The 14,409-nt window shown below is 40.0% G+C and overlaps 1 protein-coding gene across 1 annotated transcript; it reads left to right on the forward strand.

The window, feature by feature from the left end:
* Positions 1-235: 235 nt before the first annotated feature.
* LOC135247285 (zinc-binding protein A33-like) lies at positions 236-7,428 on the forward strand. The gene is made up of 6 exons (XM_064320585.1): positions 236-904; positions 3,535-3,630; positions 3,793-4,023; positions 4,818-4,840; positions 5,178-5,296; positions 5,872-7,428. The coding sequence occupies exons 1-6, from the start codon at positions 497-499 to the stop codon at positions 6,423-6,425; spliced, it is 1,431 nt and encodes a 476-aa protein (XP_064176655.1). The 5' UTR covers positions 236-496; the 3' UTR covers positions 6,426-7,428.
* Positions 7,429-14,409: the final 6,981 nt, after the last annotated feature.

Genomic DNA, 14,409 nt, shown 5'->3' on the forward strand with positions numbered 1-14,409 from the left:
TTGTAATGTTGGTGTTTTAAATATGTTCTGTATTAATTTAATGACAATTATTGCAAACATATTTTGAAAATGTACAATTGTCTAATTTAATTCCTTTTAATTTTAATGTCTCCTTACCCTCTACATGCTTTTATTGGGAATGTGTTGTCTATTTGTACAGTAAGGGCTCTTAGAGGAGTGCAGATTATGCATTCTTGTTTCAGTGTTCTGAAACAAGCTAAATAAATGTTCATGAATGAATGTGCTGTATAAATTAAATTTGCCTGGGCATTTTTATTTAATCCAGGGGGACACTACTGGCTGCACCTTGTAAATCCCCCAGAGCAGCCGGTTCAGGCACATTATCATCTCTGTATTCAAGAGAGTTCAAGAAGACTGAAGACAACAAGCCTGATCAGCCAGTTTGTTCCGGTTTTGAACGACATAGGGTGTGATCTGTTGTAGTTTCAGCAAAAGCGAAAGTGAAAATATCAGAGTGAGAGACGGAGTCTGTAAAATGGAGGCTAAAGCTTTGATTCCTGAGGACGAGCTCTGTTGCTCTGTATGTTGTGATATTTTTAAAGAGCCTGTTGTCCTCCTGTGCAGCCACAGCTTTTGTAGAGTGTGTCTGAAGCAGTACTGGGAAGAGAAGAGCTTTCGAGAGTGTCCCATCTGCAGGAGAAAGGCCTCTATGGATGATCCTCCTGTAAACTTGGTGTTAAGAAACATTGTGGAGTCCTACTTAAAGCAGAAGACTGAGAGACACACTACTGACCAGAGTGATGCTCGCTGCAGTCTTCATGGGGAGAAACTTCTATTCTTCTGTGAACATGACAAAGAGCCTCTTTGTGTTGTCTGCCAGACTTCAAAAAAACACAGAAACCACCCGGTCTGTCCAGTGGAAGAGGCTGTACTGGAGCTGAAGGTATTCCATTTTGAATATAATGCAGACCTGCCAACCTGCACGCATTTTGTGTACCAACCACGCAATTCGTGTTCAAAATACGCAGGTACGAAATGCCAGTTGAAACTACGCAAAAAATAAATAAATAAATAAATAAAATAAAAATATATATATATAGCGTCACCCAGCAAGTGAACACCACAAACGGCGATGGAGTAGCTAGTAGCAGTTACTGGCTCATTAACTGACTGTGGCGAAAACCTAAGACGATAACTTGCTCGGTTAACAGCAGGTCTACCAGACAGTTATATGGAAATTAGCCTAGTCAAATCACCAGTAGCCTACACATCTCTGATTGATTGACCATCAGTGTAGCCGATGTTCTTCCCCTGTGGTTCATATTGCTAATGCGTGAGCTAACCGCTGATATGCTAGCTAAGCATATTTGTTTTGCTGAGAAACATAAATTGAAGATAACTGAACATAATTGTATTGTTAATGTCATACATATAACGTGATTACATGACACAGTACAGTCACGGATGGAAATTAAACTCCGTAAACATCTGATAATATATTTTAAAACATAACGGCAGACAGTCAGCTAGCCTCAGGTTCGTTCTGCAATCGTTCGTTCAGGTTGATGGCTTTTCCGCACTGGACTGTCAATCACATTGTAAAAATCACAGAGCCGCTTAACTCTATGGTTTTGGCTCCAAATCGACAACCCCGCCATTGAGTTTCAAAACGTGTTTTAGAGACCCACGGAGAGTCAATGGGTGACGTCACAGTAGCTTTGTCCATATTTTTTACAGTCTCTGGTTTGACTACAGTCTGCTACCGTAGCAAATAATTCCTGTTATTGCAGCCAGTCACCCGACCAGCCTTGCAGTTAGAAAATAATCATGACATCAAATGACGAGGATACTAACAAGGAGAGCCTTCCATAATATGGCATAAGAGAGAGAGCAGCAGACCTTCTAAAAAGAATTGAGTCCATGCCCCCCAGAAGTTCCTCGCAAAATATCAGGAGCAATGGCCGTGCCTCCGCCCCTCAAAACTTCCGCACCATGCATTTTGCGCATTGCAATTATGATTTTGACATTAGCCACCAAGGAGCTTCGGGTAATAATTTAGCTAAACCTCTAGTTACAAAGGCCTACATTCCTAGATATTTTTTTCAATTGAATACTTTTTTTTCATTAGGCCTATATGATGTGTGCCTATATAAGCTGATTCAATTATTTTATTATTAAATAAAAATGGAAATCATGAACAGAAACTTGGTTTTATTCATAATTGACAGTGTTTTACATCGCAACATAAGTTTTTTTTTTTTTTTTTTACATTACAACGTAAGTTTCTGTACATACTTGAAAATGAAAACATGTTACAATATACAAAATAAATTATTTCCATTTTTATTAGCTACATAATTGAATGCAATTCACTTATGGTTATCTGTTTGTATAAGCACACATATCATAATGAAATATTAATCATGAAAAAAATTGTTTTAAGCAGGTGTACTTAAACCTTTTACTTGAAAGTATATCATAATATAGCCCAGTGCAGTGCAAGTGATATTTTAGAATCAGGTCAAATTATACAATTTTGCCTGATCACTTTAACAGTCAAAACTAGAATTAAGAAGAAAGGCTTGTGTGTGCGTGCAAAGCGAAGTGGTACGTGCGAAAGCATGTGAACTAAGCGTTACACTGTCTATTGTGGTACAAAATATTTTACTAAGGTTGGCAGGTCTGTATAATGTATTTCATATTTTCAAGACACAATCAAAGATGTGTAAAATTTCTCTGTGTAAAACATTTAGTTCTGAGGTCTTGTAAATACAGTCAGTCTGGCCTCCACTTCCACTCGCAAAGGCCGCAACAGGAACAAACCTGCTGATCAGGCAAAAGCAGGAAGAGGCAGCACTGTATCTGAAAGTGTGTTTACAACCGTTAGAACATCATGTATTTTAGACTTTCAGCATAAGGCTTTATGAATAAAATGCAAGCATGGTTAATCTTGATTGACGGTTGTGCTTGGGGGCCTTTTACAGAGAATATGGCTCCCAACATGAACACTGAAGTACGCAGAGCCATTTTAGAAATATGTAGGAATGATGTGTCAAATTAGAAGTACTGACAGGACAAATGGAGACATCACACATGACCTTTAATATAATAAAGGTCACAACCTAATAAAACTGCTGTGAAATACTCCATTATTTGCTTGGGGAGAGAACTGAGCAACAATCAGGAAGTAAAGAAATCCACAGACTGGTGGAGACAAGAGCTATACAAAAAATTATTGTACCAATAAGTAAAATCAATTTCATAAGTGCTTTAACATTTCTTACAGTCTACTATAAAATATATGAAATTACAACCCAGCAAAAGTTATTTTTTAATCCTATATGCTGTACAATTTGACTGGTTTAATTGTTTTGAAAATGCATCACATAAAATGTTATGCTGTGTTATAGGTATGTTTCACTAATCTTTACTTAAATTGTAGCAGGACTATTTTCCTGACTACGTTTCCCGTGTTCTTAATACTCTGTTGTGACCTTCACTTGTATTGCAGCAGGGGTATCACTGTGCCATTTGTGTCTTTCTGTAAGTGATAACTGATTCATTTAACTCCAGGAGGAACTCAACCCTGCACTTAATCTTATTAAAGAAAAACTGAAGAGGTTTACTGATGTTGAACAAGGATGTAAGAAAACAGCAGAACATATCAGGGTAAGGAAATCAATTAAGAATACTTTCTAGGTACACAAAAATACAAAATAATTGTTTTTGGTTTATGTTGTGTGTGACAGGCATAACAAACACACTGGCTGCCACACTTAAATAACACATAGTTACACTATTCAAGTTTAAAATAATGTGTTTGAATTGCAGAGTCAGGCCCAGCACACAGAGAGGCAGATAAAGGCAGAGTTTGAGAAGCTCCACCAGTTCCTGCGAAAGGAAGAGGAGGCCAGACTAGCTGCTCTGAGGGAGGAAGAGGAGCAGAAGAGTCGGATAATGAAGGAGAAGATAGAAAACATCACAGGACACATCTCCACTCTTACAGACAAAATCACTGCTATAGAGAAGGCCATGGACACTGAAGACACCTCATTTTTAAAGGTAAGAGCTTGATTTATTGTAATTCAGTATGCTGGTTTGTGGTTCTTCACAATATTTGGCCGTGCTCCCTTATTCTGCACCAATGCAGCAGTAGCCTACTGTGACAGTGTCAAACTCAGGGTGCAGGTGTTCTTAGAGATTCATCAGCTCATTTTAAAATGTCATCATATTTTTTTTAAATTTTTTTGAATTTTGTGAAAAATTGGTGTCAGAAGACAGTCAATAGAAAACATCACCACTGCAGAGTAGGACATGTCCTGTATAATTTACAGAAGGCCTCATTTTCCCCACATAATTGTCTTTCACTATTGTGTCCTCTGTAATAGCAATGACACTGCACACCACATGCAGGCAACTGCTACAAATTTCAAGACGAATGAAACTGCCTGTTTACTCTCTAGATTTGCAGTCTGTTGATTCGGAGTTGCTGAGAAATCTTCCAGCCACATGGTACCCAAATTAATGATCAACAAAACCTGCCCAGCATTTTTAAACACAACCGTGAGCATGCTGGGATGTTTGTTGCTTAATTATTTCAGGAGACACACCTGAGTGGAAGCTCCTGCTTTCAATATTCTTTGCATCCTTCATTTATTCAAGTGTTTCCTTTATTTTGACAGTTACCTGTACATTACAGTACCTTCATTCATATTTGCTTACTGTTAAAATTACATCACTTTTATTTGCCTGGCTCTTGTTTTTCACTTATTATAGCATGTCTCCCATAATGGTCTCTACTGAGTATGTTTATACATGTATACATCTTATCACAATTGTGCTGTTGTGTTTTTCAGAGCTACAAGAACATCAAGGAAAGGTATGTAGACTCTGACCTATTTTCAAGTGTCTGTTTAAGTCTCTTTAAACCCTAAATCTGGGGCGACAGAACTCAGGAGGTAAGAGCGGTTGTCTGGCAGTCGGAGGGTTGCCAGTTTGATCCCCCGCCCTGGGTGTGTCGACGTGTCCCTGACCAAGACACCTAACCCCCAATTGCTCCTGAAGAGCTGATTGATACCTTTCATGGCAGCCTTTCACCGTTGGCGTGTGAGTGTGTGTGTGAATGGGTGAATGAGAAGCATCAATTGTAAAGCGCTTTGGTAAATGCTGTCCATTTACCATTTTAAATCTTGAGTGACTCCTGCTTGTCATTACAGAGCCCAGTGCACACTGCAGGATCCAGAGCTGCACTCAGGGGCACTGATAGATGTGGCCAAACATCTGGGCAACCTGAAGTTCAGAGTCTGGGAGAAGATGCTGGAGATGGTGCAGTACAGTGAGTACCTGGGGCAAAAGTTGAAATCACATTATTTCTGAACATCTAATGAAGACATCAAACTCAAAAAACCGAGCTGTATGGTGTGAAAGATAAACAGTTCAGAATCATCCAGTCTCAGTTCCCTTCAACTTTAGGAAAATTCTGGGGCTGCACTGCACTGCTCTCAATTTAGTATCAGAAAACAAGCAAGCACAGAATTAGTGCACTATTTAAAACTTAATTAAAGCTTAAGTTTGGAGAAAAGAGCTAGATTTTTTAAAAAAGCATTCAACCCCCTCCCACCCCTCCCCTCTGCACTCCCTTCAAGCCCCTCCCTATAATGCCTAATTCATATCAGGAACTATCGGCTGTGTAAATTATGTGCATTGAATTTGCTATGATATGTGTTCATTTATTTAATTTCATGATGCAAACAGATTTTGTTTTTAAAGCATAAATCACTATGACTACCGTGTATTTGAAATCAAAACAATGATACACAATTTCCCATGTATGTGACCTAATCTGAATAGAGTATTTGAAATGTGTCTCTTCTCACAGCCTTTTAAATATCTTTCTTCTTGATATTTCAGCTCCTGTGGTGCTGGACCCCAATACTGTACATGCCACTCTCTCTCTCTCTGATGATCTGACCACTGTGAGATTCACAGATACAGACCAGAAATATCCTGACAACCCAGAGAGGTTTAACCCCTCTGGGAGTGTGCTGGGATCTGCAGGGTTTACCTCAAGGAAACACAGCTGGGAGGTGGAGGTTGGGAATAAACCTGCCTGGACTATAGGAGTGGTGAAAGAGTCCATCAGTAGGAAGGGAGAGATAATAGCCAGCCCAAAGAGAGGACTCTGGGTCTTAACGCTGAGGCATGGTGGTAAGTACACAGCATCTGGAGCTGCTGACCTCACACTGAAGAGGAAGCCCCAGAGCATCAGAGTGCAGCTGGACTATGACAGGGGGGAGGTGTCCTTCTTCGACTCCAGTGACATGTCACTCATTTACACTTTTAAAGACACATTTACTGAGAGAGTGTTCCCATTCTTCTGTCCCTGTGTGAGAATAGATAAGAATGTTGAACCCTTGCAAATATCCCCCTTGAACATTTCTGTAAAAGTGATGTCAAACCAGTGAAGGTATTTGTTTTAAAAAAAGAACAAAGTAGAGATGTTGTACTTGGAAAGAACTTTTGTTGTTTCTAATGTGCCTCAGCATGACTGGTTGCTGATTTGGGTACTCTGGGGTAGACTTGCTGGAGATGTGAATTGATCAAGGTGAGGTGGTTGATGGCCTACCAGAAATAAATGGGAGGCAGACACTCACACAGAGGTAGTAGTGGTCATTTGGTTAATGTAATCAGCCTCAGTATGCATGAATACTGATTTGGGACAGACCAGAGGAAGTGCAAAGGGGGTGTTTTAATAGTCAGTTAGAAGACAGCAGACATGCACACAGAGTTAACAGTTACCGTCTGATTAACTGCAGCCTCATTGCTAGATCACAATTTCAAGCCAATTTGTTTCACTAATTTTTTAGTTTTGAGCATAATTTAGATTTTTAAATGTTGTGGTCAATTTATGCTAGTGAACATCAGTTAGTTCAGAACAACTTGCCTTGAAATGTTCAGTATTTTAGCCTTTTTGACAGTGCATAATCTAAAAGAAATCAATGTATAACAGTCACAAAACAGTACCCCATAATCTGGTGAAAAATAGGTTGGTGCTTTTGCCTTAAAAAAACATGGCAGTTGTTGATGTTGATGTTTCACTTATTTTGTCCTCCCCTGTATGTTTTTGTACTGACAAAGGGCCAAATTGCTTTAATATTTTTCCACTAAGGAATGTTTTAATGCCTTGTTTATTTTTTTTACCCCACAAACGCCTTTATTTTTTACATTGGCTCTGTGTAAAATTGTTAGTTTCATAAACTTGGTTTTGTATTTGAATGAAGTAATAAAATGAGTGGCATGGTGGTGCAGTGGGTAGCACATCAAGAAGGTCCTGGGTTCGAATCTTGACTTGGGCCTTTCTGTTTGGAGTTAGCATGTTCTCCCCATGTCTGTGTGGGTTTCCTCTGGGTATTCCGGTTTCTTTCCACAGTCCAAAGACATGCAGGAAGGCTAATTGGAGACTCTAAATTGCCCATAGGTATGAGTGTGTGAGTGAATACCGTGTGCCCTGCCATAGATTGGCAACCAGAGACTGTAAAAAATATGGACAAAGCTACTGTGACGTCACCCATTGACTCTCCGTGGGTCTCTAAAACACGTTTTGAAGCTCAATGGCGGGCGCGGCCATTTTCTCGATTTGGAGCCAAAACCATAGAGTTAAGCGGTCTTGTGATTTTTACAATTTGATTGACAGTCCGGTGCGGAAAAGCCCCTCAACCTGAACGAGGCTAGCTGACTGTCTGCCGTTATGTATTAAAATATATTATCAGATTTTTACGGAGTTTAATTTTCATCCGTGACTGTACTGTGTCATGTAATCACGTTATATGTATGACATTAAAAATACAATTAGGCTATGTTCAGTTACCTTCAATTTATGTTTCTCAGCAAAACGAATATGCTTAGCTAGCATATCAGCTTGCCAGTGAGCTAGGTAGGCTATCCGTGGTTAGCTCACGCGTTAGCAATATGAACCACAGGGGAAGAACATTGACTACACTGATGGTCAATCAATCGGAGATGTGTAGGCTACTGGTGATTTGACTAGGCAAATTTTCGTATAACTGTCTGGTAGATCTGCTGTTAAGCGAGCAAGTTATCGTCGTAGGTTTTCGCCAGTCAGTTAATGAGCATGCTACTACTAGCTACTCCATCGCCGTTTGTGGTGTTCACTTGCTGGGTGACGCTAGCTGACCGATCGTTCGCAAATCACTTTCTACCGAATAAAAATGAACTCAGCGGTGATTAACAAATCTACCAAGTATTTTAATAACTGATCTGCAGGCGTGTAAATATGACAACGCACTTTGTACGGCAAGTTTTCCACCTGGTGCATGAAGACAAAAATAATGTAGCCTACGTTGAATTTCTAATTATTATTAGGCTATTATTTTTTTCTTGTAAATCATCAAAACCAATGGAGAAAAGCCAATATACGCAAGGAGCCCCCAGAACCGATTCTGAGAACCACTGTCTTAAATGCCTAGCTTGTCGGTCTCTTAAATGCTAAAAACATGTTCCTTTCTAAATGCCAAGATGGTTAATTTCGTTAAATTCTGTGTGTGTGATTTCATCGTGTGTTGTATATTCCGCAAATGAACCTTGAAACTCTTAATTCGCTTCGTGAAACTGAAAAGTGTTTATCCCAAAATCGGGATTATAGTAGCTTTGCCACATGCGTGAAGCATGGCCCAGGTAGACATTTACGGAATGTACACGACTGACAAGCCGCCAAACACGTTTGACAGATTGAATGTTTGCCGGTTAAGGTTAGCTAGCTAGTTAAACGGCTTGGTAGCCGAAGTTGCGAACTGTTTTAGCACAGGCTACTACCGGACTACCAAATATAGCAAGCTGATTATGCTTTCTGCCAAGTAATTATTTGGTTAAGTAGGCTAAAGGAAATAGTAAAAATGACTCGGCTACCGAAAAACTTAAGAGGAGGATTATTTTATGGTCGTCTAGTGCAGCTGTAAATAGCACACGCCATAATGAAATCACCACGAAATGGGATGCCTGCATTTTCTGACTTCGCACAGGTGGACCGTGGCCGGAGCCTCAATGTCAAGGCCAAGAAGCGCCACCGTCCACCCCAGTGACCATAGACTGTAGCCCTTACTGTAGCTCAGTCCTCTGCAGTAATCCGGAAGTGACGCAAGCTGTACCTCATTGGTCCAGAACAAATATTGGCACTGTGCCCAAATGACGCAATAAATCATGAAATTGACCCATGGACAGTCATAAGACGAATAAAATACACCTATTATGACTATTTGTTGTTGTGAGAAAAAATTATTGACTTTGTATTTTGATCGCATTTGTACCGTAGACTTACATGGAAACCGGATATGAAAACACCTATACTGGAGCCATCCGTAGTGGCGCTAGTGAGCAACCAGGAACTACAACACCAGGAAATGAGCTTCAAAAACGAAGTCTGGTTTTGGCCGCTTGCTGGCAACCTGTAATCCTGCCTTTCACCCAATGCATGCTGGGATAGGCTCCAGCAGCCCCTGCGACCCTGTCCAGGATAAGTGGGTATAGATAATGGATGGATGTCTGAAGTAATAAAATGTATTTCACAAAACTGCTAATATTCTCTCAGCTGAATAGCACAATATGAGTTAATGCAACATATTTTTGGTCGCTGTGCCAACATAAAAGCTTGGAATTCACCCTTAATCCACAGAACCTTGAACTTTGATAGTTGAGCAAACAGAAAACTGCTTCTGTAATCAGTTCCTAAAAAAAGAATGTATGTCAGATACACCTTTGTCAACATAATGACTACAAGCAAAAGAAATACATCGCTTTGCTTAGATGACATCACTGTCAGAGACACATACCCTGGGATGACATCACTGTAATAGACATAGACACCCTCTCTGGAAAGATCTGAAAAGCTCCAGGATTTGCTCAGTGTATAAATTAGCACCGAAATATGGGAAGAGTTTCTCGGTAAAGGAGTCTCAGCTAAATTTATGTCTCAGCCCTGCCCCACAGCCATAGTGCCTATAACCACGGCTTCCATTAGACCCCACCCACAGTATGTCCTCCCCCTTCCTAATCAGAGCTTGTTGCTCTCAGCACACTGAAGTAGTGTAGCGGTTGGCACAGACTCCCATGACCCGAGTGACCCAGGATGATACTGGATTTATGGCACACTAATTGTGAGTGTGTAATCTGTTAATGATACACTGTCTTGAAAAGCTATAGCATTTATGACAATATGCAGTTCTCCTGAATTAGCTAATATATCTATTTGTGGTTTAATCCTTTCAAGATATAAACCCTGTCAAATGATTCCCATATCCCTTATCCGCTGGGTTGTCAAGAAAGGATACGCCACACTATTAAAATAAAAATAAAAAATAAAAACGGTAGAAACTGTTTCGGTAAAATGTATTCTTTTATTTTATTTTTCAAAACATTGTCAAAGTCATGTAGAATAACGATAACTTGATATTTAATGGCCATCCCATAAGGATTTCAAACTCTTTTTTCTACATTTCTTTTTTTTTTTTTTTTCATTTACAGCATTAATGCTCGTCTTTTCACCATTTTATTGTGGGATTTTTATTTTTATTTAATACAGTTTCTCAAGGTCACCTGCAAAGTGACTGGTCTCCTGAATTTGTCTCACCAAATGATATGGGGTAGGTCGGGTTTAGCTCAAGTTAACCTGTCAGGTGGCAGGTTAGTTTCAGAGCATACGTTACCATATCATCTGACTCAGGCTTTCTCTGATTCTCAACACTGCTTGACTGCCTTTTCTGAAACAGCTGTTAAATTTCACCATCTAGTGGCACATTGTGAGACTGATAAGTGGTAGTGAAACAAACTTACAGCTTTAATTTGTGGTTGGTCCTTATCTCATCGTGGCCTGTCCATACTACAAAACAGCATATCCTTTGGGACTGTAATTATGCAATCATTGGCTCTGTGATGGTGTAAGTGTGTTTGCAGAAACTCCAGGCTGATAGCATGCAGCCTAGATTCAGTGCTGTCTTTAGTGGAACTGGCTTGTGCGGACTCAACCCTGCTGTCCCTATAGTGTGTACAGTCCACCAGCATTAAAATAGCTGCGTTCCAGCCTAGATAGACTCGGGACTTTTTAAAGAAATGCATCTTCATTGATATGCAACTTTTTCTTATTTGGAATAAATGTTTCTTATTGTACAAATTGCTTGGTTGCAGACCTACTATGTCCACAACCATAAAAAACAAAATAACGCAAGCCAGTGCATTGTTGAATTACCCTCAAATAGTAAATCACAGGACCCTGTGATTTCAGTACCACCTACAACAGCTACACTTTCCAGGAGGAGAGTGAAAAGTGACCACTGCACTTCATCCACCAGATGGCGCCAGTCTACCACTTTTACATCGATTAATTTTCCTTCATACCCCCAGCGCCAGCCATTTGTTGTTAATTGACTTGCTTAGCACGTCATTCATTCCAGTGACCATAAAAAATATTTTCAAAAAATATCACCTTTTGATATCTCTGGTTAATTTTTTTAAAAATAGTATAACTGCAATTATGTCAGTCTGTATTTATCTGCATTTTTATAACATCCACAACCATGAATGTCCTCTTAAAGATAATATTACATGCATAAATAAGGTTTCTGTTATTGTATAGCCCCTTTTATGAATGTACTTGATGATGAACTTCATTTGGCTTATGACTGCATGAAGTTTTCCTTCCTGTCCTACAGACAAGGGTCATGGGCGGGTAGCAGATATTTCTTGCCGTGTTTCTTGACGTGTTTCTTGACTCAGATGACGACAGAAGATCCGGCGAGACTCATGCTGCTCCAACACTGATCTTTTTCCCTCTTTCTTTCTTTGCTCTTCCTTCACGAGTGCCCGCACACGCACGCACACACACACACACACACGCATACACAAATATATGTAGAAACTGAATGCATAAGCACGGACATGTACACTCAGATAAACATGTACACTCACATGGGTACACATACAGACACATACACACATGTAAGTATGCACAAGCACGTGACCACACAGATGCATGCATGAAAACTATGCCATACATGCACACATACACAAGCATGCTCATGAACATGCATATTTGCATGCAAACACACACACACACACACATGCACACACACGTAGACACCACAGTACAGTCTATTATAGCTAATGGGGTCTTCCTGCTGCTCCCCTTTTATGCCTCATATGGGCTGCTGTATTTAAGTGTGTGCCTTTGTTTGTATGCATGTATGTGTACACATTTGTGTTGGTTCCGGCAAACATTCTCATGTAAATTTAATTATGTGATACATTTCAAAAGGGTTGCACAATGTTTCAGTAAACAAAGAAAGTGAATGACTGCAGCACACTGCAGTTGAAAGGTCACCTTCTCTGCCCTGCAGTTTGAGCAATATGGAATGTTGGGACACTCAGTATTCTAATTGCAGCATTCTGGAGTTCTGCTGCCTAGTGATGGTACTGTTTAGTATGAATGCATGTTCTCCCCTACCACCCTACTGGCTGCTGTACTTTTGTTTGTAACACACTGATCAGTTTTTGCTGTTCAATAAAGTGTTTCAGTAGAAGTAGGGGCGACATAGCTCAGGAGGTAAGACCGATTGTCTGGCAGTTGGAGGGTTGCTGGTTCAAACCCCGCCCTGGGCATGTCGAAGTGTCCTTGAGCAAGATATCTAACCCCTAACTCCTAACTGCTCTGGCGAATGAGAGGCATCAATTGTAAAGCGCTTTGGATAAAAGCGCTATATAAATGCAGTCCATTTATCAAGTACGTAATGGATTGATAAAGGGCAGACATCACCATTGTGCCCCAGGCTTAATGCTACATTCAAAAGATCCGTTGAGTTCTCATCTCTGTGGTCTTCAGATGGTGGTGATCCACAGCACAGATGATGGAAATCTGCTCTTGTTTTAGTTCCTGCACCTCCCACAGTTTGAGCTCCTGCCTTTCTTTCATTGAATCAATTCTGTTTGACTGTTTGCTGTGCTCTGATGAGAGTCATCTGGATGGAAATGTTTTGATTAGGAAAGGGCTCTGGTCATGATCTGAACAACTAGCCATGATACACTGAGCCTGGGAAAAAAAAACAATAAACAGCCCAAAAGTGTATGCACGCACACACACACACACACACACACACACGCACACCCACACAAGCACATACGCACACACACGTACACACACACACACGTGCGCGCGTGCGCACGCACAGACACACACACACGCACACAAGCACATACGCACACACGCGCGCGCACACACGCACACAAGCACATACGCACACACACACGTACACACACATGCACACACACACGCGTGCACACACACACACGCACACAAGCACATACACACACGTGCGCGTGCACACAGACACACGCACGCACACACACAAACACAAATGCACACACACACATACACACGCACACAAGCACATACGCACACACACACGTACACACACATGCACACACGTACACACACACAAACACACTCAAATGTAACACAAGTGAAGGGGACAGGTGAAGTTTGAGGGTGTGTCCCATGTTAGACTGGTTAGAAGCGCATTCAGATATGATTTATATACTTTTTCCATGCTTTCCACTCATAAAAGAAGGAATATGAAATGCAGTCCTTCAGGGAATGTTGCATAACTACCAGCTAGTTCAATCATTTTTTAAAATTTCATATAGAATACTTAACCCCCATTTTGTCCTCAGTTAAACATGCCCTATCCTGAATTTTAGTAGCAGTGAAAACCCAAGAAAAGTCATTTTTTTAACATGCAATTTGATGACTTCCTGGAGTGAACATTCCAGTACAAGTTTTACGTATTTCTATAAAATTAGTTCACCATCAAGGTACAAAGATTGTCTTACAGTTTTTTTACGATTGCTTTGACTCATTTTGCACAACTGAGTTTCAATGTGCAAAACTCTTAACACAGAATGCTATACTGCTCATTTCGGTACAAAAAAAGTAATATAGCATGCAAAATAAAAATGCCAGTGTCAAATCAGTTTATCACAGCAGCAGAACATTAGATATGTCAAACAATGAAGTTAAATCATTGCTGCATTTTCAATATACAACAGTCAGCATCAAATAATGCTGCCAAACACAAAATCCTTCTGATCAAAAAAGTGTTTGAAAGTGTTCTTTGGCCATAATGCAAACAAACTGTGCAATGGCCATTTCCTCATAAGTACTTGAAATTATGTACAGCAAGCATCCCCTGTGATAGATTGCAATATAGCACTTGTGTTTTTTATAAAAGACAAACAAAATATTAGATTAGATTATATATAAGTTTAATCATTAAAGAAAAATCATACAGTAATGCAGTACTGTAAACTCAACTGTATTGTACAGTAAAAACAAAAACAACAGTAAAAGCAAAAACAGTTACAGTTATAACAAACTCTACTGTAAAG

The sequence above is a fragment of the Anguilla rostrata genome, unplaced genomic scaffold, assembly GCF_018555375.3.
Source record: "Anguilla rostrata isolate EN2019 unplaced genomic scaffold, ASM1855537v3 scaf1191, whole genome shotgun sequence".
Lineage (NCBI taxonomy): Eukaryota > Metazoa > Chordata > Actinopteri > Anguilliformes > Anguillidae > Anguilla > Anguilla rostrata.

Coding starts and splice junctions, on each gene's coding strand:
- LOC135247285 (XM_064320585.1), top strand. CDS start 497: ATGGAGGCTAAAGCTTTGATTCCTGAGGACGAGCTCTGTTGCTCTGTA. Junction 4,024..4,817: donor AAGACACCTCATTTTTAAAG/GTAAGAGCTTGA, acceptor TGTGTTTTTCAG/AGCTACAAGAACATCAAGGA. Junction 4,841..5,177: donor TACAAGAACATCAAGGAAAG/GTATGTAGACTC, acceptor TTGTCATTACAG/AGCCCAGTGCACACTGCAGG.